Source organism: Papio anubis, chromosome 4 (genome assembly GCF_008728515.1).
Source record: "Papio anubis isolate 15944 chromosome 4, Panubis1.0, whole genome shotgun sequence".
NCBI classification, from domain to species: domain Eukaryota; kingdom Metazoa; phylum Chordata; class Mammalia; order Primates; family Cercopithecidae; genus Papio; species Papio anubis.
Genome location: NC_044979.1, coordinates 6,452,917 through 6,478,484, shown reverse-complemented (window position 1 = coordinate 6,478,484; position 25,568 = coordinate 6,452,917). Strand labels below are relative to the sequence as shown.

Genomic DNA, 25,568 nt, shown 5'->3' with positions numbered 1-25,568 from the left:
CTTTATCTGTTCATCTGTTAATGGACACTTAGATTGATTCCAGATCTTGATTATTGTGAATAGTGCTACGGTAAAAATGGGAGTGCAGATAGCTCTTCAACATACTGATTTCATTTCCTTTGGATATATGCCCAGTAGTGGGATTGTTGGATCATATGGTAGTTCTATTTTTAATTGTTTGAGGAGCCTCTATACTGTTTTCCATGATGGCTCGACTGATTTGCATTCCCACCTATAGTGTATAAAGGTTCTCTTTTTGTCACATCATCACCAACACTTACTATCTTTTGCTTTTTTGATAAATGCCATTCTCAGTGGGGTGAGGTGATTGATACTGTGGGTTTGATTTGCATTTCCCCGATGGTTAGTGATGTTGAACATTTTTTCATATACTCGTTGGCCATTTGTATGTCTTCTTTTGAGAAATGTCCATTGAGGTCTCTTGCTCATTTTTCACTTGGGTTATTTGTTTTTTTATTGCTGTTTTGAGTTCTTTATATATTTCAATTATTAATCTTTTGTCAGGTAGATAGTTTGCAAATAGTTTCTCCCATTCTATAGATTGTCTCTTCACTTTGTTGTTTGTTTTCTTTGCTGTGCAGAAGATTTTTAGTTTGATGTAGTCCCAGTTATCTGTTTTATTACCTGTGCTCTTGAGGTCTTGTCCAAAAAAAATCCTTGCCCAGACTAAAGTCATAAAGCATTTTCCCATTTTCTTCTAATAGTTCCACAGTTTCAGGTCTTACATTGAAGTCTTTAATCCATTTTGAGTTAATTTTTGTGTATGGTTGAGAGATAAGCATTCATTTTCATTCTTCTGCATGTGGATATCCAGTTTCCCCAGTAACATTTACACTTTACCCATTGTGTAAAATCAGTTGAGTATAAATACATGGATTCATTTCTGGCTGTTTTTTCCACTGGTTTATATGTCTGTTTTTATACCAGTACCATGCTGTTTTGATTACTGTAGCTTTGTAGTGTACTCTGAAGTCAGGTAGTGTGATCCTTCCAGCTTTGTTCTTTTTGCTTAAGATTCCCTTGACTATTTGGGGTCTCTTGTGGTTCCATGTGAACTTAGGATTATTTTTTCTATTTCTGTGAAGGATGCCATTGGTATTTTGATAAGGACTGTACTGATTCTGTACATCACTTGGGTAGTAAGTCACAAAGATTTTGATGTTTTAATTTGGAGAAATTTTATCTAGCACTTGTATTTGTATAGCTAGGAGAGTTGTACTTTCATCTAAAATACATTAAGGATAGTGAGATGCCATTAGTGTATTTATGGAATTAGGTTTATGTTAGAATTATTTAGGTATAGTTTGACCATTTTTCAAACCCACAATAACTATTTTAGTGGAGTAAAATGTTAATTTAACAAATATTTCTCTAATGCCTATTCTGATAGTCAGCGGCCTGCTTAGGTGCAAATCCTGTCTGTGTCTCTTAGAAGCTGTGTGACCTTGATAGATTGTTAAGTTTCTGTTTCTGTAAAATGCAGATAATAGTACCTGTCTCATAAGCTGTTGTGAGGATTAAATAAAGTAGCGTGCAAAAGGAAACACTTAGCAGAGTGTTCAATAAATGTAAACTTTTAGTTATTGATATCTGAGCCTCCCACTGCAGAAACAGTGAAAGGTGGGTGTTATTTGACGTTAAGGAATCTACAGTTTGGTAGACTGATCTTAAACAATTGTAATTCATCCTGAAAAATGCCTTAATGCAGGTATAAAAGGGCCAGTGGAAGCATCAAACACATGTGCAGAACTGCAGGTTGTCAAGGAAGCCTTCAAGGGAGGAGATGGTGTTGATGTCAAGACCTGATGGATGAAAATATCTCATGGGAGAGCTCAAGAGTATGACCAGGAGTTAGGAATTTCAATGGAAAATGGAATCTTTGTGATGCCCTCCACATTTCATTAGATGTTAAATTCTAGAGTGAAGTTTGATATGATTATTAACTACTAAGTATATTCCCAAATATTTAAGGTTAAGATCTTACTAAAATAATGAATTATAAAGCCATTAATATTTGGAATTTTTAGGTAATAGTTATTTGATTATGGTACTTTTTTTTGGCTACAGATATTAACCAGTAACATTCTAATTTATCATTTTAATGGGAAGTCGTGGCTTTTTTTCTCCCTGTAACAATACTAAAAATACATTTTAAGGTTATGTGATGTAGAGTTTTATGAGACATTATTTTTCTGTTTACTCTCCTGTATTGTACAGAATTTTGTCCCCTTCTATATTGTATTTTAAATTTGGAACCTACTGATGTATAGGCATTTCACTTACTATCTTGAGGGATTTTTCCAGATAAAACAGAAATTTAGTAATGTAGCTTCTGTCAGTATAAAAGCAGAGCAGCTCATTTCCTTTGTACCATTCTGAAAATCATACCAGAATAGAATAGCATGTTTCTGTATTATTTTATGTACTCATTGACATTGTCTTTTTTGTGAGCATCCTTCACCCCACATGGAACCCTAACAATGAAAATTTACTTGTGTGTATATAGGGATATTATCCCTTTTGATCATTTAAATAGATATGGATAGTGATAGAAATCTGTGTGTGTGTGTTTTTTTTAAGGTATTGCCATCAGAGAGTCGGCAAAGGTAGTTGACCAAGCCCAAAGGAGAGTGTTGAGGGGAGTTGATGACCTTGACTTTTTCATAGGAGATGAAGCCATCGATAAACCTACATATGCTACAAAGGTAAATGTCCGACGGGTGTTTGCTTCTCTAAGTGTAGAGCAGTAGGATGAGTAATGCAAAATGGTCATCTAGAAGTTGTATTTGTGAGTTGTGGAATGTGTTTCTATTATGTTTGAATAGAGGTGGTGGTTGGTTTTTGAATGGGGGTGTTTTTAATTGGAGAATTAAGGGAATTAACAGATCCCTGGAATGCAGAATAGACTCAGGAAACACCAGGTCACACATGAAAGCAAGATCCCCCCTCTGGAAAATTGTTGACAGGTTGACTAACCTGTCAGTTGAGGGAAAATTGTAGATTGGTTAATTAAAAAGAAACACTAACATTATTTAAGCAGACTTTTTTTTTTTTTTTGAGACGGTGTCTCGCTGTGTCGCCCAGGCTGGAGTGCAGTGGCCGGATCTCAGCTCACTGCAAGCTCCGCCTCCCGGGTTTACGCCATTCTCCTGCCTCAGCCTCCCAAGTAGCTGGGACTACAGGCGCCGCCACCTCGCCCGGCTAGTTTTTTGTATTTTTTTTAGTAGAGACGGGGTTTCACTGTGTTAGCCATGATGGTCTCGATCTCCTGACCTCGTGATCCGCCCGTCTCAGCCTCCCAAAGTGCTGGGATTACAGGCTTGAGCCACCGCGCCCAGCCTAAGCAGACTTTTTTTTTTAAAGCTCCAGATCCAGTTGTATGATAATTAGCTGCAGTATTCTATCTGTTCCTCATTGTTTTTTTTTTGTTGTTGTTGTTTTAGAGATAGGTCTTACTCTGTCACCCAGACTGGAGTGCTCTGATGCCATCTTGGCTCACTGCAGCCTCGACCTCCTGAGCTCAAGCAATCCTTTCTCCTCAACTTCTCAAGTAGATGGGACTACAGGCACGCATCACCATGCCTGGCTGATTTTTTAAATTTTTTGTAGAGACTGTCTTGCTATGTTGCCCAGGCTGGTCTCGAACTCCTGGGCTCGAGTGAGCCTCCTGCCTTGGCCTCCCGAAGTGTTGGATTAGAGGCGTGAGCCGCTGTGCCTGGCCTGTCTCCCTGTCATTGTTAAGGTGATTCTTTGTTTGTAGAAATGAGTGGAGGAGAATATGAACAATAATATAACTTAATCTTTTTTTTTCAAATGCTGTTGTTTCTTTACAAGAATTAAAAACTACAATGAGAAGGAGACCTTTATTCTGTAATAACACAGTTTCTTCTGTGCCACTGTTAAACTGCTGCTCTTATTGTCATGAACTGAGGCTTGACAACTCTGGTTTCTCTTCCTCCAGTGGCCAATACGACATGGAATCATTGAAGACTGGGATCTTATGGAAAGGTTCATGGAGCAAGTGGTTTTTAAATATCTTCGAGCTGAACCTGAGGACCATTATTTTTTAATGGTGAGTAACTGGAACTAAGAGGAATATATTCCTGTAAGTTCCAAATTGCTTAGATTTTAAACTGAAGATATTTTTTTCTAGGGCGTTTTAAATTTCTTCTAAAGATATGTGCATGAATCAGGCTGCTTTTTTGAAAATACTGGAAAGCTCAATAAAAATGTTCAGAACAAAAGGGGCTTGTTAGCTCACCAAACAGGAAGCCCAAGTGAGGCAGCTCTGGGGCGTTGTTTTAGCAGCTCAGTGATGGAATTGCACATGCAACCTAGGGCACAGCTTGAGCTCTTCTGTTTGTTCCCTTTGGGTCCCAGCGTGGCTGCCAAATTCCCAGATCACCTCTTTGGACATTTCCATACAGAGATAGAAGATTTTCCTTTCACTTTTTAAGAATTTAGAGACCCTTTCCCAGAAACCTTCCCAGCAGATTTGCCCCATCTGCCTATGCCTAACCTGGTTAGAGCAGTAGGAATGGATTTACTGTGACTGGTTTAGATTCATGAAGACTTTCTCCTTGGTGCGGGGACCAGGAGCACCTGTCTGATGTTCTGGACCCTGGAGGAGGGTAAGTAACTAAACAGGCCTCCAAAAGCAAGGACAATAGAAGGAGGAATGGATTTGGATAAACCAACTACCTGCTTTAGTTTTCCTGAGACATAGCAAGATGATTGTAATTATTGCCACTTATAGCAGAGGAAACCAGGTCAAGATGTTATTTTTTTCTAGGGTTCAAATGTTACTGTAAAATATAACTGAACTGAGTTATGGGCCCTAATTATGATACTTAATTGATTTCATTCAAATGAAATGAAACATCACAGATAAATGAGAAGAAATATCTCCTGGTTCTCTAGCGGTTCTACTCGGCGTTACGCGTTTTCTTCTCTCCTGGTTCTCTAGTGGTTCTACTCAGCATTACATGTTTTCTTCTGTGAGATGCTCTTTTCAAGTTAACATTAATTGCATGTACAGAATGCTTGCTTTATAGAGAGCAGTTTCATGTGACGTCAGCTGCATATTAAATCTACATAATTTAGGTTTGGATTTTTTTTCATGCAAGTGCATTGTCAAATGGTCCCAGATCCAATTATAAAATTGTTTCTAACATTAGAATATGAAGTGTTTTTAAGAATTATCTGGTATAAGAAATATTTTAACTATAAGGCTAATAGTTAATGGAATAACTATTAAATATAGAATAACTCTATAACGAATATATATATTTAATGTATATTAAAGCTGGTCTTTGATCTTTTCTCCCTGGCTGTGTCTTCACAACTGAAATTGCCAAGTATGGCTGCTGCGTTTCACAGGCCACTCTGTTTTCTCTGTACATCCACAGTAGTTTTATTTTATTTTGCTGTTTTGCTTTGTATTTTATTTTTCTAGAAATGGGATCTTGCTCTGTTGTCCAGGCTGGAGTTCTGTGGCACAATCCTATCCAGTCACTGCAGCCTCAGACCCTGGGCTCAGTTGATCCTCCCGCTTCAACCTGCTGAGTAGCTGGGACCACAGGTAGAAACCACTAGCCTGGCTAATTTTTAAACATTTTTTGTGGAGACGGGGTCTCGCTATGTTGTCCAGGCTGGCCTCAAACTCCCAGGCTTAAGTGATTCTCCCACCTTAGCCTCACAAAGTGTTGGGATTATAGGCATGAGCCACCATGCCCGGCCCACAGTGGTTTATGTGGAACAAATGGAGCCAATAAACTGACTGTGTGTGAGTGGCTTTGTCTTTACAGCCAAAACAAATCACAGATTCCCACCTGTCAGATTTGGCATTTTTCCTTCTCTAGCATATCACATCAACTACCTGTTGGATAGGATTTTAGGAGCAGGCACGGAGCCCAGCTGCTTCCTTCTGTCTACTTCAGCTTCCCGTTCCAGGAGTTCTTGCTTTACTTAGAGGGACATCTAATCTTAGGCATGTGGAGCAAATACGGACCACCACACAGCTCACAAGAATTTTTATTAAAGGGGATTCTTTTTGTGATTTAGCTGGCATATATGAGATAGTAAAACATAACCACTTGCCAGGATGGAATTGGAGAGGTTTGGTGTGAACATAGAAAAGGCCATTTGCTAAAAATGGGTACCTGCAATGAATGTTCAAAAACAATCAAGTTTATTATTAAAAAGATAAGAAAATACTGTATTACATGTGTTGTGCTTTGAATTCTGCAAGTCATTTTGTTGCATGTCGTGGTTGAGGAAGTGGTGAGAATGGTAAATTTCCTTCAGGTATATGTCCTTAACCGTGTGTTGATGGAATAAAGGGGAGTGAACCAGGTGGAAAGATTTAAGGCCAAGCCATCAAAGTGAATTGAAGACATTAAGAGGGTCTAAGAGGCCCAAATGATGGACCCCCAGGAGCTCACAGAATTATCCTAACAGCCTTGCCCAGTCATCTGAACATGCAGAGAGAATGACCTCCTTGCCACTGGCTGTTTTCAAGGAGGTGCAGAGACAGCTTACACTGGTTATGCGGACTGAGCACACGGCACCTGGGAACTCCGCTCTTCCCCAATACTGCATTGCCCAAAGCTCAGAACGCACTCAGAGATGTCAAAGAGATGCAGTGCTCCTGAGTGGAAATTGGATTAGAACTTCAGAAGGGATTTTCAAACTTTTTGAATATAAATCCTGCAAGAGCAAACAAGCAGCACATGCAGACGACCAGCAGTGAGAGGGCATGGTGACTCTGAGGACCTGACTGGGTTAGGGTGATTAGAGCAGGGGAGTGTGGAGAGAGGAGGTCAGGCAGCCTTTGTGCGGTGTAGACAGTGAGCCGCGAGGCCGGTTTTGTGTTTTAGGGAGACTTTATGGCCAGGCACCTCCGGCACACAGAGTCTAGAAGATGACCCCATGTGAGGTAACAGGTGCCTGTGAGGAGGGCATACGGTGAGAATGGCAGGAGTGGGTGGAGGGGAGTTCTGTCATTTGCGAGGTTCTTAAAATTATGTAATGGGATATGTATGGTCGAAACCACCCATGAAAATCCCTCAGGAAGGGCCCGTTTATACAGCTCTGAGTCAGTGGAGAGAAAATGGATTTTCCCTCAGCATAGAGGAACTTTCTTCTGCACCAGCTGGGGTGGTTGACTTACATTTAGGAGGACAGTGTGGTGTGTGGAAGCACATATGGTTCATTAGGTTGCCCTCAGTCCAGCACTTTGCTCCCAGTCCCAGTACGTTGAAGCTGAGACCACCTGAGAGCAGTTGGACTCCCAGAGCCAGTACTCATTAAGGAGCCCGGGGCAGACATCGTATTACTCATGTAGTTATTTCACCTGCTCTCATATTTGGCCTCATTTTTCTGGCTTGTACCCTCACTAGCTTTTGTATGCTGTTGTGTTTTTGGAGCATGTGCAGTTGGTTGGGGTAAGTTATATATAGTTAGCAGAGATAAACAGGAGGTAGACTTGGTGGGTCTTAGTGATGAGAATTGGTAGCAGTTAAGAGAAATCTAGGCTGACTCAGATTTTGAGATGGGGCAGTGCATGGATGATAATGTGATTGGTTAAGATGGGAGACATGAGAAGAAACTCACTTGAGGGAGGGAGGAGGAAGAAGGAGAGTTTGGTTTTGTACATGCTGAGGTCTAAGGGTCTAACTGGGCTGCACAGGTAAAGAAGCCGAGGAACAGCCAGCTCCAAGCTGCAGGTGTTGATGTAGGAGTCAGTAGCGTTCACGTGTTGATTGTTGATGGAAAATTAACTCTGATTACTAAAGATAAAACATACCATCCTTGGTATTTTAGAGATGAATGTACGAATATATGATCATTTTGAGATCTCTAGGTAAAGTTAGTGCTCTGTGAAATCATTTTCTTCATGAACCTGGTGAAATTAAAAAATGTTAGCCATGGAAGTACCCTACATCTGAATCACAATTGCGTTATGTCCTGACTTACTCTAGTTTCCTTTCTGAATTCTTGAGAATGGTTAGACCTGCCTTGTGCACTTCACTAACCAGTGTAGACCTAGCCAGTGTAGACCTAGCCAGTGTAGAGGTCAGCTTTCTTGGATTTGCTAAGCCACCTCCTGCACGTACTTTCCAGCTTCCAGTATATGGTTGCCTCCTCTCCTATTCTCTCTTCCTTGAGGATTTGTATTTTAAAAAATGTTTCTTTACTGTAGTTTTAGAGGGGCATGAAGGTGGAGTAATATTAGATACATGTGTTCAATTTTCTGTCTTTATCCAGAAATATGGGTAGGTTTTATGATAGTCATTATTCATTTTTAAATCAATACCAGGTGATAATTTTACCATTGTTATGTATAAAAATGTTTATGTAGCTTGCATTCATTGATGCTTTGATCATATGCTTCTATATTTAAAAAAACCAGATTATTCTCTTTCTCTTCTTCTCACTGTTGCACTTGACTAGTCTTAAAGAGAGGAAATCCCCCAGAAAAACTGGACATCTCCTATTTAGATCTTGTTATAAATAATAGTTTGAGAAAATTTTAATTACATTTGTCTCCTAAAGGAATAATTACAACATCAATAATGGTGGATAGAGATGAAATGGGAGATTGAGGAAGATGGAGGATTTGTGATTGTGGTCCTCAGAATCTATAAGGACATGGCCTGAATAATGTCGATTTTGACTCAAGAACCAGGAGAACGTCATTATATTGTAAATGTTCCCTTAAATGGAAGTACATAGATTTTAATTCTTCAAAGATGGTGAACTGTTTTTGGCAGCAAGTAATAGAAGTATAAAAGCAGTAGTTTAAAAAAGTTAAAGTTTTATTTTTCTTAAATAAATTTGTAGCAGAGTCCAGTGCTGATACGGCAGCTCTCTGGTGTTGCTAAGGATCTGTCTACTCTAGTGTCTCGAATATATGGCTTTCGTTCTAAGGATGCCTCATGATCACAAGTTGATTACTGCAGCTCCAACTGTCGCCTCTGTGTTGCACGAAGGAAGAGGGTGTTAAGGGCAGGAGGCAAGTCTACTCAGCTTTGTAAGGAGCTTTCTTGGCAACCATACTCCAGCTTTTGTGTCTTACTGGCCAGAACTTACTCACTTAGTCATCCCTGTCCACAAGGACGTCTGGGAAATGCTTTTGTCTGGACCTGTTGCCGTTTCCCATCATAGATCAGTGGTCTGTCCGTCACAAACTTGCAGTGTCAGTAAGTGTAACTCACAATGCCTGCCGTAGTGATGTCACTCACAGGCATGAAGACAGTAGCAAAGGAAAGACTCGGCTGCTTTCACAACTCTGACTGGATTTTACCTATCTGGAGAGTGTCACCCACGTTAGGGAGCCGCTGGCCAGGAGGAAGCTGTGGCAAGATGTGCTGCGTCTCCTGCTTGGCGTTGCCATCTTGCTGCCGTAAGTTTCTCTGTCTGTAGATAAAGTACATTAGGAAATTAGGAAGTTATATTAGGAGTTTGTGTGATCTTGCCCCATGGCCCTAACTCAGAGTTTAACACTTGTTGTAGAGATGATTTCCCCTCCATTACAGTAGAATTGTAAGTATGATAGAGAAAATTTGGAAGATGTCTATGGGACTTTTTATAGTCTTATCACATTAACATAGGTACTGTTGACATTTAGTATATTTTCATTTCATCTTTTTACCCATTTAAAAATGATTTTACACTCAATATTGTACTCATTTTCTTAGTTTTCATAACCCTTATTTTAATAGCTATATGATTAGCTGTCTAGTAGGTATTTCCTGTGCAGCAGCTCCACTATTTTTAGTCATTTTCTCGGTTTTATAAGAAATAATGTAATCTTTGTGCATACAGTTTTTCCTATATTTTGAGTATTTTTTGTTTAAAAAGAACTAGCTATGGAGTTCAGCAGTGTTAATAATTTTATCAGTCTCTGCACAGTGTGCTATTTCGGACTGCCATCAGCACCGTACAAGAGGCTTGCTTTCTTTGTACTCTTGTCAGCATTAATATTTTTGATTATTTAATGGATTAAAATTTACCATATGCTTTAAATTTGCATTTTTGGTCACTTTGACCTTATAAATTTTTCCACATATTAGTTGTATTTCCTCTTTTGTGAGCTATCCATTCATGCCCTGTGCTCTTTTATGTATCATTTTTATTGCTTTTCTTGTTGCTGTGATTTCTATGAACTTTGTTTTTACTTAACATGTTTTTATTCTAAAATACACATAACAGAATTTACCATTTGAACCATTTTTAAATGTACAGCTTGGTGGCATTAGGCACATTCACAAACCATTGCCACCGTCTGTCTCCAGAAGGCTTTTCAGCTTCCCAAACTAAAACTGTCCCCATTGAACACAAATTCTCTTTACTCCTTTACCTGCCCCTGGAATGCCCATTTTGCTTTCTGTCTCTATACATTTGATGACTCTAGGGCCCTCATATAAATGGAATCATATAGTATTTATCCTTTTATGATCAGCTTATTTCACTTAGCTAGCGTCTTCAAGCTTCATCCATGTTGAAGCATGCACCAGGATTTCCTTTCTTTTTAAGGCTGAATAATATTCCATTGTACATATATACCACATTCTGCTTATTCTCTGGAAGCTCTCATGTAATTAGGATAGCAAGCTTCTTTTGTTGTTATATTTGCAGCAGGTTAGTTTTACTCAGTTAATTTTTTGCCTTTCTCTTTTGGTTATTTCATTTGGACATCCATAACTTTAAATTTGTATGTGGTAAAACTCATTTTCCTTTGATGTTTGTATTTAATCTTCATCCATCTGGGATTTATTTGGATCATCATTTCACACTGAACTTAGACCCAGAGAGCATGCAGGGAGCTAGGGTAATCTGATTCTTGTTGGTGATGTCTTCTTACAGGTCTGTTTTTGCTTCAGGTTTAATACGCAGCTCTATGCTGGGAGGCAAGAAACCTTCCCATCTGTTCTCAGACATCTTCATACCTTCTTACCGTTTCTCTGCTGATACCTCTCCCCTCTACTCAGTTTAAATGTTTGTTTATTTCACTTATAATTATGCTTGGGTTCCTATTCAAGATGAGAAACAACTTTATAGGTTTCTTTAGTTAATATGTTATTTCTTCTGGAATGAGATACAATATTGGCTATTATGGCTGTTTATTGAGTGCTTCTATGTGCCCAGCCCCATTCTAAATGTTCACAAGTATTAACTCATTTTCTAATGCCACCAACAACCCTCTGCGATAGGTAATGTTATTAGGCCCATTTTTCAGATTGATAGGAAGTGCCTTAAGATAGCGATTGTACACACTACTGTTGGAATCTGCAGCTCTTACTCGTGTGCTTTAAATGAAGGAAATTTAAAGTATTAATCACTAACATTTATGCTATTAACTGTGTTCTGGGCACTTCACTGCTATTAGCAAATTTAATCTCCTCAGCCCCGAGTAGGCACATTGAAATAAATAACATGTCGTGGAGTGTTTTTTAGGTTCCCTATTTGCAGCCTGTGTTTGAGTATGACTTCATTATTCTCTCTTCCACATTTTGAGGTGGCTTCCTCTCTCCCATCCAGGAATTGATGGATTCTAATTACAGTGACTAAAACTTACTTGAGGCAGCATGTTTGAACTTTACACCAGCTGTTGTGCCAGAGTTTAAAGTGCCAGGCTAGTTGGTAGGTAGATTTGCTTGCTTGTTGTTTGAAGAAGTGATACACACACAGTGCAGAATTGAAAAGGCGCTGGAAGATTTCTAGGGAGCGTGTCCCCCCCTCCTCTTTCCTGCCTAGAGGAAGCTGCCCTTACCAGTTCTTAGCCAGCTGATTGTTCATATTTCAGGGGTGATTGTGTGTAGGCATATGGGTTAGCACACACTTTTTTTTTTTTTTTTTTGAGACGGAGTCTCACTCTGTAGCCCAGGCTGGAGTGCAGTGGCACGATCTCAGCTCATCGCAACCTTTGCCTCCCGGGTTCAAGCAGTTCCCCTGCCTCAAGCCTCCTGAGTAGCTAGGACTGCAGGTACATGCCATCACGCCTGGCTAATTTTTGTATTTTTAGTAGAGACGGAGTTTCACTATGTTGGTCAGGCTGGTCTGAACTCCTGACCTCGTGATCCACCCGCCTCAGCCTCCTGAAGTGTTGGGATTACAGGTGTGAGCCACTGCACCTGGCTAGTACACAGTTTTATTTTACACAGATGGTAACACAGTATGCATACTGTTGTACACCTTGGATTTTGAATTAAACTTTTTTTTTTTTTGGTTTAAATTGTAAAAAAAACTAATACTATTTGTACCCTCTTAGCCATTTTTAAGTGTACAATTCTGTAATGTTAACTATATTCACACTGTTGCATAAGAGATTCTAGAACTTTTCTGTCTTGCAAAACTGAAACTCTGTGCTCATCGAACAAGTCCCCATATTTCCCCTCTTCCCCCACCTTGTTTTTTGTTTTTGAGATGGAAGTAACTCTTGTTGCCCAGGCTGGAGTACAGTGGCACCATCTCAGCTCACTGCAACCTCTGCCTCCTGGGTTTAAGCAATTCTCCTGCCTCTGCCACCCGAGTGGCTGGGATTACAGGCATGTACCACCACGCCCAGCTAATTTTTGTATTTTTAGCAGAGATGGGGTTTCTCCATGTTGGCCGGACTGGTCTTGAACTCCTGATCTCAGGTGATCCACCTGCCTCTGCCTCTCAAAGTGCTGGTATTACAGGTGTGAGCCACAGTGCTCAGCCTGTTTCTTTTTCTTTTTTTTTTTTTTTCTGAGAGGAAGTCTCTGTGTTGTCCAAGCTAGAGTGCAGTGGCTATTCACAGGTGCAGTCATACAGCCACTACAGCCTCCAACTCCTGGGCGGGAGTGATCCTCCCACCTCAGTCTCCTGAGTAGCTGGGACTACAGGCACACACCTGGCTACCACACTTTGTTTTTTAAAAATAGTTTTTGGCCTGGCATGGTGGCTTATGCCTGTAATCCTACTACTTTGGGAGACTGAAGTGGGTGGATCACTTGAGGTCAGGAGTTTGAGACCAGCCTGGCCAACATGATGAAACCCTGTCTCTACTAAAAATACAAAATTTAACTGAGTATGGCGGCATGTGCCTGTAATCCCAGCTACTCCGGAGGCAGAGGCAGGAGATTTGCTTGAATTCTGGGAGGTGGAGTCTCCCAGAGATCCGAGATTGGGCTACTGCACTGGAGCCTGGGTGACAGAGTGAGACTCTGTCTCAAAAAAAAAAAAAAAAAAAAAGTTTTCATTACAAATTGTTGAAGCAGAAGGATATTTAAGAATGTGTATGGAATGAAGACACCTTTCTCTTTTTAATTTAGCAATTCATCATAGAGATTGTTTCTTCATAGAGTTCATTTTTTAAAATTGTTCCAAAGTGTTTAGTGGTGGGTATTTAGGTTGTTTCTGATCTTCTGATACAGACAGTGTTGACTTTTTACCTTTCAAAGCTACTTTGTTTTAGTTGGGTCTCTTAACCTCAGAATGTAATTTGATTTTGGTTTTGTTTTTAACTGAGAGATTTTTAGTAGTTGCATTTCCCATTTATATTTGCTGATAATTTTAGTAATAGCAACTCACTGCCATTGAACACATCTGTGTGTCCAGTACTGCTCGAAGCACATTATTTAGACTGCCTTTAATCTTTGCAACTCTCTGAGCGGGGTACTAAACCTCCACTTTACCCATGAGGAGACTCAGGGAGAGAGAGGAAATAGTTTACCAAGCCTAGTAAAGTGGAAGTCTGGGATTTGATCCCAGTCAGTTTGACCTCAGATCTCTTAATCAGACTGGTGTGGCATGCTACTGTGTGACAGATATGTTTGGTCTTAATTTAACTATTTTTTTAAAATGTTATGCTTCATGTTTTTAATGTGTTTTATTTGTGTATTAGTATTTTTTAACTGAAGACTTATTTTTCTCTTTGCTTTGTATTGGGTGTGTGTTCTTAGTAATAATTAAAAGGACTCATTTTTGCATATTTTAGTATAATTTGATATATTTACCCTGTATTTGTTTAGGGGTAACTATCTCCTTCCTGCTGTAATCAGTGACCAGGTTGGTATTGCCACATGTTCTTGCCTCCCCTTCCTTCTCTCCACCACCTGCTTTTGATTAATGATGTTACTAAACTTATTCCAATGTTAACATTTATAACTTTATGTTTACTAATGCCTGTGATTCTTTATCAGTTTTAAATAATATCTTTTGATCTCACTGTAAGAGGCAAATGTCTTTACACTCTCTCCTTCTTTCTTTGTACACTGCTCAACTTGATACCATTTTTTCTGTTAAAATTTATAACATTTACATTCTGTTCTTAATTCCCAGAAAATAAAAGTCTTTTTTTTGAGACAGAGTCTTACTCCATTGCCTAGGCGGGAATTCAGTGGTGCAATCTCAGCTCACTGTAACCTCTGCTTCCCAGGTTCAAGCAATTCTCCTGCCTCGGCCTCCCAAGTAACTGGGACTACAGGTGTGCACCACCATGCCCGGCTAATTTTTGTATTTTTAGTAGAGATGGGGTTTCACCATGTTGGCCAGGCTGGTCTCAAACTCTTGACTTCAGGTGATCCGCTCGCCTCGGCCTCCCAGAGTGCTGGGATTACAGGCATGAGCCACTGTGCCTGGCCAAAGAAAAGTCTTTATTCCTACATCTTAAATGGCTTCATTGCTCACTGTAAGTCTTTGCTGGACTTTCTGCATTCTTCTTGGTTGGATAAAGTTTATCCTCTAATAGTTCATGAATCCGTACATTTTGGCTCATGGGAATGAAATTTTCCAAGTTCTTACATGTTTAAGGATATATATTTTTTCTCCTTAGTATTTTATTTTATTGTTTTATTTTTTTAATTGACACATAATAATTGTGCATATTTATGGGGTACAGAGTGAAGTTTTGATACATATAATGTGTGGTTATCAGATCAGGGTAATTAGCATATCCGTCGTCTCAAATATTAGATATTTTGATTTTGTAACATACTTGACTGACACTGTGGCCAGATGTAGAATTCTTGGGTTGTACCTTCTTCCCTTGAAGACTCTAAGTGTGGCCGCATGTGTCCTAGTGTTAAATGTAGCAGTGTTGAAGGCTGAGGCTGACTGTACTTTCCCTGTCGTAGGGGTGTATTAGTCTACTTGGCTACTGTAATTTTGTTTATACCACAGGTTGGGTGGCTTAAACAGCAGACAGTTCGTGATTTTCTCACAGTTCTGGAGGTTAGAAGTCCAAGATCAAGGTCTGTCGGGGTTGGCTCCTGGTGCGGCCCTCTTCCTGGCTTATATGTGGTCCCCTTGCCTGCTGTGTCCTCACAGGCCTTTCCCCTGTGTGAGTGTAGAGTGGGGAGAGAATAGGAGAGAGGGATTGATTTCTGGTGTCTCTTCCTCTTCTTAGAAGACCTTCCTCCAGTCCTATCAAATTAGGGCCCCACCCCTATGACCTCAGGTAACCATGATGACCTCTTGAAAGGCCCTGTTACCAACTATAGTACAGTGGGAGTTAGGGCTTTAATCTATGAATTGGAGGTGTGGGAAGCACAGTTCATTCTTAATAAAGGGTAATGTATACGTTTTGTCCAAAGGTCCAGGGACTTTTTATTTTTTCAGTTTTAAATATGAGATGTAGACCCATATTTGTTGACAAGGAAAAATGTTCATAGTATATTGTTGAATGACAAAAATCAGGTTTATTTATTCTTTTTCTGTTTCTGTTATCTGTCATTTCCTCCTGTTTGATGATGGTTATTTTAAAATAGATACTTGGATTCTTGGAAATGTCTTTGGAAATTCTTGGGAATTTTTATCTGCTTTGTTTTAATATTTTTCCAGATACGTTTTTTTTTTCTTTCTTTTTGGAGACAGGATCTTGCTCTGTCACCCAGGTTGGAGTGCAGTGGCACAGTCTCGGTTCACTGTAGCCTTCACCTCTGAGGCTCAAGTGGTCCTACCTCAGCTCCCCGAATAGCTGGGATCACAGGCATGTGCCACCACACTTGACTGACTTTTAAATTTTTTCGTAGAGGTGGGGTCTCGACCAGTTTGCCCAGGCTGGTCTTAAACTCCTGGACTCAAATGATTCTCCCTCCTCAGCCTCCTAAAGTGCTAGGATTATAGATGTGAGCTACCCACCTGCCCCTAGATAGGCGTTTTTTTGTCTGCCATTTGTTTTTCCTATTTTCTCTGTCCCTTTTCTTTTTCTTTGAGTGTTTTTATATCACTGTTGGCTGGCTTCTTTGTGTCCCTTACTCGTCTCTGAATGAGCAGAGTTCTTCTGAACTAATGGCGTGTGGGTAGGCTGGGGAGGTCCTGGGCAGCGTCTGGGGGAAGCTGTGCTCTGCCCTGGGCTCTTCCCTTGCCACTGGACTGTAAGGGTGCTTGGCCTAACCTTGCCTGCTCTGCCACCCTATGGCTCCTCACACTGGGCCTGTCCTGAGCAAGGGCTTGCTGCTCCTCTGGCTCTCCTTTGCTGAGACCTGAAGTCACTGGTTTGGCTTTGGTGTCCTCACTCATCTTGGTTGTGTTTTCACAGCCCTTGGCAACTTGCTTCTGGGATATTCAGTTTCATGGTGTTTAGGTGTTATGTTATTGAAGACAGAGTTTCTTTTTCTGTAACTTGTTCTTATTTTGGGTGGGTAATAAGAACAGAAGCCTTCAGAGAGGTCTTTACTCTGCCATCTTAAAGCTTTTAAGGCCCACAGCCAGATTTCTTTAATACACTTTGGGCATCTTCTATCTCTAAAATCAGGGAGTTGTATAATGTCCTTGCTAACATACTTTCTGGTTAACCTGTTTATGGTTCTGATGTATTTACATGAAATTTGGGCAAATACTAAATATAGTGAATGTTTTCTTACAGACAGAGCCTCCACTCAATACACCGGAAAACAGAGAGTATCTTGCAGAAATTATGTTTGAATCGTTTAACGTACCAGGACTCTACATTGCAGTTCAGGTAAAAGCAGTTGTTTTTGTGATTCCTGAAGCACGTGAGCTGTCTAATAGTGGAAGCAATGGCATTTCCCAAGGTTCTCCGCTGGAAGACTGCACTGTGCACCCTTCCTTTTTCCACTCCCTGCCCCGCCCCCATGCCATTCAGGACTACAGGGGACGTGTCCTGTGACTTTTCTTTTCATATTTATGCCATTTTTTGGTATAGACGTCGTCTGGCTCTTTTTACATGCATTAAAGTCTAATGCATTTTTATCTGAGTGACAAGATACAGGTGTAGACGTGCCTCTTCTTTTGGCATCTCTGACTTACTTTGATCAGAAAAACAAAATAAATACCTTTAGAGGTTTCCGCTTTCTGATTTTGGGCTCTTATGAGCCCCGGTGTACTTGATTCTGAGGGGCCCTGTGTTTTCATGAGCTCGCAGAACTTGTTCTGAAGCTGCTGTTCTGGGTATGATGGTTTTTGGTTGCATTTGGTCGCATTTGGTCATTATTTGCCTGCCACCTTATATAAGGGAATTGACTGAAATTTTGGGGAATAAATGAGATGGGTGTTGCCCAAATGTTTCCTGCTACTACTAGTCACTTCTAAGGAGGAGAAGGAGGAAGAGTTCCATAGAAAGATGAATTTGGGCGGTGCTGCATCCTGCAGCTTTCTCGGGCTGATTCACAGTGCCTGTCAGCACAGTCCAGGCTCTGAGGATTCCTGTGTCGAAATCTATGTATTCTAGCACTTCCAAATTCATTTAACTACAGATCTTCCCCCTGGCTAAGTTATTTGTATTCCATGGGATAGGGAAACACTTTAGGAGACGTAAGACTGGTGGTTCTCAAAGTGGTCTGTGCAGCAAGTTTACCTGGAGAATGTTTTTTAGAAGTACAGATTTTGGGCTTCATCTTCGAGCAGCGTTTTCCACCCTCAGTGCTTTGGGCTGGGTAGTCCTGTGTTTTGGGCGCTGCACTGTGCATTACAGGGGACTTAGCAGCATCCCTGGCCTCTGTCCACTAGAAGACAGCAGCCCCACCTCAAGCCTCCCCACCCCGACAAAGAAAATGGTACCAGACATTGCCAGATGTTCCCTTTGGGGCAACATTTTCTTTGGTTGAAAAATTACCCTGTACCTTCCAGTTTAGAATTCCTGGGTGTGAGGCCTAGTAGTCTGTATTTTAAACAACTCCACAAGTGACCTCATTGCCAATCTGTGGCCCCACACTGGAAACCAATGAATTAGAAATTAAAATCTTATGATTCTATAATGAAATATCTTTTTCACTGGCTTTTCTTTGCAAAACTTCAGGTTTCTTTTCTTTTCTTTTTTCTTTCATTTTTGAGACAAGGTCTCACTGTGTTGTCCAGGCTGGAGTGCAGTGGTGCAATTATGGCTCACTCTAGCTGCAACTTTCACACCTCAGCCTCCCAAGTAGCTGGGAGTACAGGTGCGTGCCACCACACCTGGCTAATTTTTGTGTTACTTGTAGAGATGGGGTTTCACCATGTTGCCCAAGCTGGTCTTGAACTCTTGGGCTCAAGTGATCTGCCTACCTTGGCCTCCCAAAGTGTTGGGATTACAGGCATGAGCCACCACATTCAGCCAGGTTTCTTTATCGAAAACTTGACTCCTATAGTTTTAAGTCTCAACATTTTCGTGTTAGTTGTCCAAGTCTGAATTGGAATTTGAGGGACAGGGGTCAGAGAATGGATAGGAAAAGGAAAGAGTTACTCAGACATATTTAGTAAGAGAGTTTGTTGATTGGACCTGGAAAGGCCCACAGATGCTTTAGAAAGAGTTCCCATGTGCGAGTGGTTTCCATGTCTTTTCTCCAGGCAGTGCTGGCCTTGGCGGCATCTTGGACATCTCGACAAGTGGGCGAACGTACGTTAACGGGGATAGTCATTGACAGCGGAGATGGAGTCACCCATGTTATCCCAGTGGTAAGCAGAATGGTTAATGTATGTATGTCTCTGTAGGCTTAACACCTGATTCGAGGTAAGGATGCAAATAAAAAAAAAACAGCCTTCTGCAATGAAAATACATTTCAGATGATAGTTATACTTAGAAAAGGTAATAAAAGTTTTTTATTTTTTTGCCACCTTATATAAGGGAATTGACTGAATTCCCCAAGTATGTGGGAAAGAATGAAAAAGATGGCCAATTATTGTGGCTTTGGCAATTTTAAATTCATGGTGGCATATTTCTACAGTCAGAATGTCAGAGAATGTCCAGGATGTCTCTGGATCTACAGAGCCTCTGTTACACCATGGGTGTAACATCAGAAGAATATTTTCCAGAGTTATCATTCTGACGTGTTGGGAGATAGACATCATTTTGGATGTTCAATTTGTAGGTGCAGTGCATGGCCATTTGAAGGAGCACATCTGTGTTCTGTGAAAAGATGTGAATTGCAACCAGCTCAGGCTTGGAAAAATTGCTTCTTGTTTTAAAAATTTATTTAAGGGCTGGGCGCGGTGGCTCATGCCTATAATCCCAGCACTTTGGGAGGCCCAGGCAGACAGATCACCTGAGGTCGAGAGTTCGAGACCTGCCTGACCAACATGGAGAAACCCTCTCTCTACTAAAAATACAAAATTAGCCGAATGTGGTGGCACATGCCTGTAAACCCAGCTACCTGGAAGGCTGAGGCAGGAGAATTGCTTGAACCTGGGAGGCGGAGGTTGCAGTGAGCCAAGATCGCGCCATTGCGCTCCAGCCTGGGCAACAAGAGCGAAACTCCGTCTCAAAAAAAAAAGGTTATTTAAAAGCCAAGAATGGGAGATTGTACATTTTGGCTTGCAGAAGGCTCCGCAATACCACTTTTTGGTTTTAGATAAGTGATTCCTAATTTGGGTCTCAAGAGATCTCTGAATTTTTCTTTTGGTCCAATGGACTGTTTAAAGGAATTATCTTAAATTCATGTTTTTGGAAAATGTATCGGAAGTGTCTGAAGAAGGTATTCAGAGGGAAGTCAGACTCATCCTGGTTTTTCTCCTGTGAGGTCTCCTCCTCAGGAACCACCATTGCTAGTTACTTCTGTTATGTTACAGATGTGTTTCTGCATATGTATATGGGGGTGTGTGTATGTGTATATTTTTACATACACACATAGCTCTTTTAAAATGCAAATTAGGATTTTCAAAGACCATTTAATTGAAAAAATAGTCACCATTTCATTTTGAGAGGTGATGGGATGATGTACTAATACTAATGCCTTTAATTCCTTGAAGGTTAGGAATCACTGCAGTGGAAAGGCTTCATGGTCCATGTGCCTACAGTCAGGGAGAAAAAGGCCAACCTCCTGCACCCGTGCCTTGTACTCCTGGCCATGGGCCTTCCCGTGGGGAGGAGAGGTGGCTGCCCTGCCCTGTGAAGTGTACTCTAGACTTGAGCCTCCTTCAAGCCAGTCTCAGCACTCCTGTCCGTGGATCTCGAGAAGAGTTAGTGCCCTGGGTGCAGAGCACTCACTGAGAACTCAGGCTGCTGTTTACTCAGAGAGCTGCGCTGCTGAGATCCAAGATGAGGCCCCTAGGCCCCTGGCCTGCTCCGCCTTTGGTTCTCTGCCTATTTCTTATGTCTGATTTAGGAAAAGGGAAGAAAATACATTTCACAGCATGTCCAGGCCCACCAAGAAAGTTGTTTGAAAAGATTTTTTATCGTATCTTAGTTCGGTTTTTCCCCCAGTTATAAAAATTACATTGTCATTGAAAATTTGGATAAAATAGAAAAATTTGAAGAAATAAAATTACCTGTAAAGCCACCCAAAGACTTGTATTATGCCTTTATTTGTATAGTCTTTAAGCTATTTTTCTTTTTTTTTTGGGAGATGGAGTTTCACTCTTGTTGCCCAGGCTGGAGTGCAATGGCACGATCCGGCACACTGCAACCTCTGCCTCCCAGATTCTCCTGCCTCGGCCTCCTGAGTAGCTGGGATTACAGGCATGCGCCACCATGCCTGGCTAATTTTGTATTTTTAGTAGAGACGGGGTTTCTCCATCTTGGTCAGGCTGGTCTCAAACTCCCGACCTCAGGTGATCTGCCCATCTTGGCCTCCCAAAGTGCTGGGATTACAGGTGTGAGCCACCGTGCCCAGCCTGAGCTCTTTTTCTAAGACACATGTCACACGCACACACTTTAAACACAATTGGAATGTCTCATGTCTGGTCTGGGATTCTATATATAATACAATCCTAAAGTTATATTTTGCATATTGATTTAACCCTAATTTTTTTGTCTTGTGGTTAAATATTCTGTGAAAATACATTTAAGAAGTACATAATTTATTTTTCTGTTGTTGGACATGTATCTTGTTTTAATATTTTTACCACTGTCATGAGCTGATATTTATTTAACAGTATTTTAGAAAATATTACGTGTAATGCATAGAATGTGGTAATTTTGAATAATTTATGTGTTAGAAAGCTAATATTATTTTTATGGGTTTAAGTTGATTTTTAATAATTTGTACATATCTTTTAGCTCCATCTTAAAATACTTTACAAATACTTGGACTCTACAGAAAGGCTAAATCTTTTTTTGCTTCTAGAAGTTAGGTACATCAGAAAAAAACCATAGGAGGAATTCAGTAAGTTGTCCTTGGAACTTTACTGGTGACTAGATGCAACTATTAGAATGAATACGTGTGTAAAATGAAGTCAGCGTTTCACTTCTGTTCCCTTCTGTCTCACTTGGGGAGTGTGGCACAGAAGCTGTGATTGCTGTAACGTGAAACCTGAGGGTCTTTACCGGATGATCCAGCGGTAGGCGTTGTCCACTCTGACGGTCAGCATCCTGCTCACCCCTGTGGAACAAGCTGGATGTGTGTCCAAGCTTGTGGCTCCTGTGGCAGGTCTGTGCCCACAGGAAGGCTGATGAGGGAGCTTTGGACCCATCATTGCTGTGGGCATGTGGATACTTTACACCGGTCCTGCCATTGATCGGCACAGGTGGTGGTCACCCTTCTTTCCTGGTCCCTCACAGACATACCTTCACTGGCTCAGGGAGGCAGTGGAATGAGAGGCTCCCCACCCCCAAAAGCAGTGCTATGTGCTCAACACACACAGTTTCATCTGAACTGTATTATTGGCCCCTGCAGGGTATTGTTTGCCCCATATGATGGACAAATGCGCTGAGGCTGAAGCATGTGAAACTTGCAAATGTGGAGCCGGAATTGGAGTCCAGGTTGTTAGAATCTAAGCCCTGTGTATTAACCAAATTGCTGACTTTTAAACATAAGTAGATTTATAGTTGGCTTAACAATTTATAAATAAAACTTTTTCCTTTTTGTTAGGGAAAAAACCTATTGGGTTTAGTGTTCTCACAGACAGCATTACTTTTTGGAAATGAACTATCCTGTGTGTTTTTTCTTTTCATATTCCTAATGAAGACATCATTTTGGTTGCTTTCGGAGAGCGTCAGATTATTGGAATAATCTGGAAGTTTGAATATAAATGGAATTACGTATGCAGTCATTTTGAAAGACCTTCTGTACCGAGCTTGCAGAGGGTGGGGATTCTGTAAATGCTTGTTAATGCTGTGAGGTGCAGACAGGGAGGCTGAGACAGGAAACCTTGTGAGTCCAGGCTGCTCTCCACTACAGAATCACTAACACAGCTGTTTTGCCTCCTCTTCTTCCCTAGGCAGAAGGTTATGTTATTGGAAGCTGCATCAAACACATCCCGATTGCAGGTAGAGATATTACGTATTTCATTCAACAGCTGCTAAGGGAGAGGGAGGTGGGAATCCCTCCTGAGCAGTCACTGGAGACAGCAAAAGCCATTAAGGTAAAAACAGATGGGAAACCGGCTGGTTTGGGGGTGAGAGAGATGGTGTTCTGGACACTTCCCCTTGGTGCCATCATCCCTGTTCCTCCTTTCCTTCCTCTCCCCTTCCCATGAGTGTGGGGCTTGATTTGTTTTACCCCTTGAGTTAAGTGGGCTGAAGATGTAAAGCTTAACCTCTTCCAAACTAGGTGCTCTGAGGTTCCAGCTATCACTGAGAACAGCTTGGTAGCTGGTGCAGTGTACTAGCATGCAGAGGCGCATTGTTCAGCTGGAACCTCACTGCCAGAGCCTCAACTACCAGAGCGCTCCTTCCATACTGCCTCCATGCTTCACTGTAGAATCAGGAGGCGACTGCAGCAGCAGAACACTGCCACCCTAGAATCCAGAGCTATTGCACAAAATTCACACACAGGTGTGGGTGTGACGTGTGGCCATAAGCATCTCCTTCCTTTACTGCACAGTTTCTGAGTGTAGTGGAGCTTGAGGAGGGTGAGCCTGACACCCACCCTTCTCCTCACTGCCTTCCTCCCTTCTCAGCACCTCGTAACTGAGGCTGCTTGAAGGAAAGGAAGCATCAGAGATGATTCCCGAGGTGTTTTTAGGACAGGAAGCACTGGCATGGGGCAGGCTCTGCAGTTGGGTATGACCTGCCGTACTTTACCTGGAACCAGAGATTCCTGGGAAGGAGGCTCTCAGTGCTGAAATGGTGACATGGGGAAGACGTGGTCCCTTCCATCTCAGGGGGAGGTTTCCTGAGGTATCATTAGACATTCTTTTTTAGACTAAAATTTTTCCTAAGGGGTTACCGTCTCCTTTCTTTGCCTTTCCTCAGTGGAAGAATATTTGACTATTTGATCCAAGCTCCCTTGCCACTCCAACTCTGTTAGAAATGTAAGTCAGAATGGAGCCCCTTCATAGTGGCTCACACGTATAATCCTAGGACTTTGGGAGGCCGAGGCGGGAGCATTGCTTGAGGCCAGGGGTTCGAGACCAGCTCAGGCAATATAGCGAGATCTTGCCTCTATTTCAAAAAAAAAAAAAAAGAATTGAGCCTCTTGTTACTGATACCCAGGGTCCACTCCAGTGGGTCTGAGTCCTTCCTATTTCCACCAGGATTGCTGAGCGGCACTGCTAAGGAGGGGCTTTCCTGACCCTCATGCTGGGCCTTACACTCTCCTCAGGGCTGTTGGAGTTCCAATTTGGACCCTGAAATCTGGGCTGGTGTGCTCGATGTGACTGTGTGTCACCCTCCTGTGAAGGCTGGGAGTAAAAGAGACTCTGTTCATAGCCTCCAAATCAGCTGCCCTGGCCCTGCTGTGTGGGGTAGCCCTGTTAGTTCTTGCCTCACTTCTCTCTTTAAAGGAACAGATCCTGAAAGGCGTGGTTTAGAGCTCCCCCTGCTTCCCTTTACTGCCATGGCCTTCTGTGGTCGTGAGCAGGCCTGAGGGAGTGTGTACCGTGAACACACCACCCTTGCATCATGAATCCTGAACCTTAAGATTAAGCCTGTTACTCTGCACCCAACTCCATGGAAGCATTTCATAGGAAGCATTTGAGTTAAGTGAGCTGAGATGCTGTGGGATGTTGACCAGGCCTGTGAGGAGAACTGAATGCCTTTGTCTCCAGTCTTGGTTGATTTGAGGTTGTAATCAGCTGACCCTGTTTCTCTGTGTCATCAAGGAACACAGGGTTGTGTAACACTTCTTGCCTGTCAGTCTTCTTAAAATTCTGCTAGAGTATATCCAAGATACCCAGAAGATGGCATTAGAATATGTTTCAGGGATGCTAAGAAACTTTAAACTTAATACCACAAGAACGTCTTTGGAGGTCCTTGAGAGAACCATTCCTTCCACGGTGTGCTGAGTGCCAGCTGGGCAGCCCACCTGGTGTTTCCCGTAGGCAGCGAGTACCTGGGGGTCACCTGCTGCTTGGCTGAGGCCAGCTCTAAGGACACGTATCAACACAAAGGTGTCCAAGAATATTAATCTCACCAGATACTCAGGAAACACTTCGCATCCCTCAGGCTGCCTGTCGGTGCAGGGCGGGGATCGTTAGCGGGTTCTCTCACAGCAGCAGCATCCTGGCAGCTCCAGTCCTCCCCCCTGACTCTCCTTTTCCTTTATTCCCTGGGACCTATCACTTTATAACCTACCATGTCATTTACTTGTTATGGTTGCTTATTGTTGTCTGACTCCCAGCTGGAGTGTAATCTCAGCAGGGATCTGTGTGTGTTTCGCTCACTTGTGTCTCCCAAGTGCCTAGACAGTAAATCTGTGTTAATTGAGGGACTTAGAAGACCCAGTCAACAAGGTACACTATGTCTAGGCAAAGAGATGGTGTCAGTGGAGCCGGTGACAGTGCTGTGGCCAGCTCCACACCAGATTAACAACCGGCAGGTTGACAGTGGCCACCCAGCTTGTGGATGCTGGGACCGAAAGAAGCCTCTGCAGTCAGGTGTTAGGGTGTAGACAGTGCTGCTCTCGGTAGGTGAGGCTGCAGCATGGGTCTGCTGGTCCGGTGTGGACAACAGAGGGGTGCCAGGGCAGGCCATAGGGGGCACCTGAGAGGAACAAGGCAAGACGTGCTTTCTAGACACCTGCAGACATCATTTCAGATATGACAGCGATAGAATTGGATAGACCAAGGCTGAGATTAATAGCTGAGTTGCAGAGAAAGCAGACTTACCTGTCCAGAGTCCAGGTGTAACCATGTCTAATGTGAAAGACGATGGAATGTGAGACCTGACACGTATCCACACTGGAGTGACGGTGGGGGTGGTTCTGATCCCAGGGCGTGTTTACTGCCTGGGGTTCCTGGTTATTTGTCTGAGGGCAGAGACA

The 25,568-nt window shown here is 42.0% G+C and overlaps 1 protein-coding gene across 11 annotated transcripts in view; it reads left to right on the top strand.

Moving 5' to 3' along the window:
* Window positions 1-25,568, top strand: part of ACTR3B (actin related protein 3B) — a 99,185-nt gene that overhangs the window by 42,134 nt on the left and 31,483 nt on the right. For 6 of the 11 annotated variants that reach the window (XM_031664988.1, XM_009204276.3, XM_009204277.3 and 3 more), the window contains 5 exons: window positions 2,602-2,726; window positions 3,983-4,093; window positions 16,859-16,954; window positions 18,778-18,885; window positions 22,585-22,728. In XM_031664988.1, the coding sequence (XP_031520848.1) occupies window positions 2,602-2,726; window positions 3,983-4,093; window positions 16,859-16,954; window positions 18,778-18,885; window positions 22,585-22,728 (584 nt within the window). Of the gene's footprint in view, window positions 1-2,601; window positions 2,727-3,982; window positions 4,094-5,711; window positions 9,428-14,021; window positions 14,059-16,858; window positions 16,955-18,777; window positions 18,886-20,175; window positions 20,754-22,584; window positions 22,729-25,568 lie in introns of those variants that run through there. The other 5 variants (XM_021936463.2, XR_004183079.1, XM_031664989.1 and 2 more) reach the window with 5 other exon arrangements.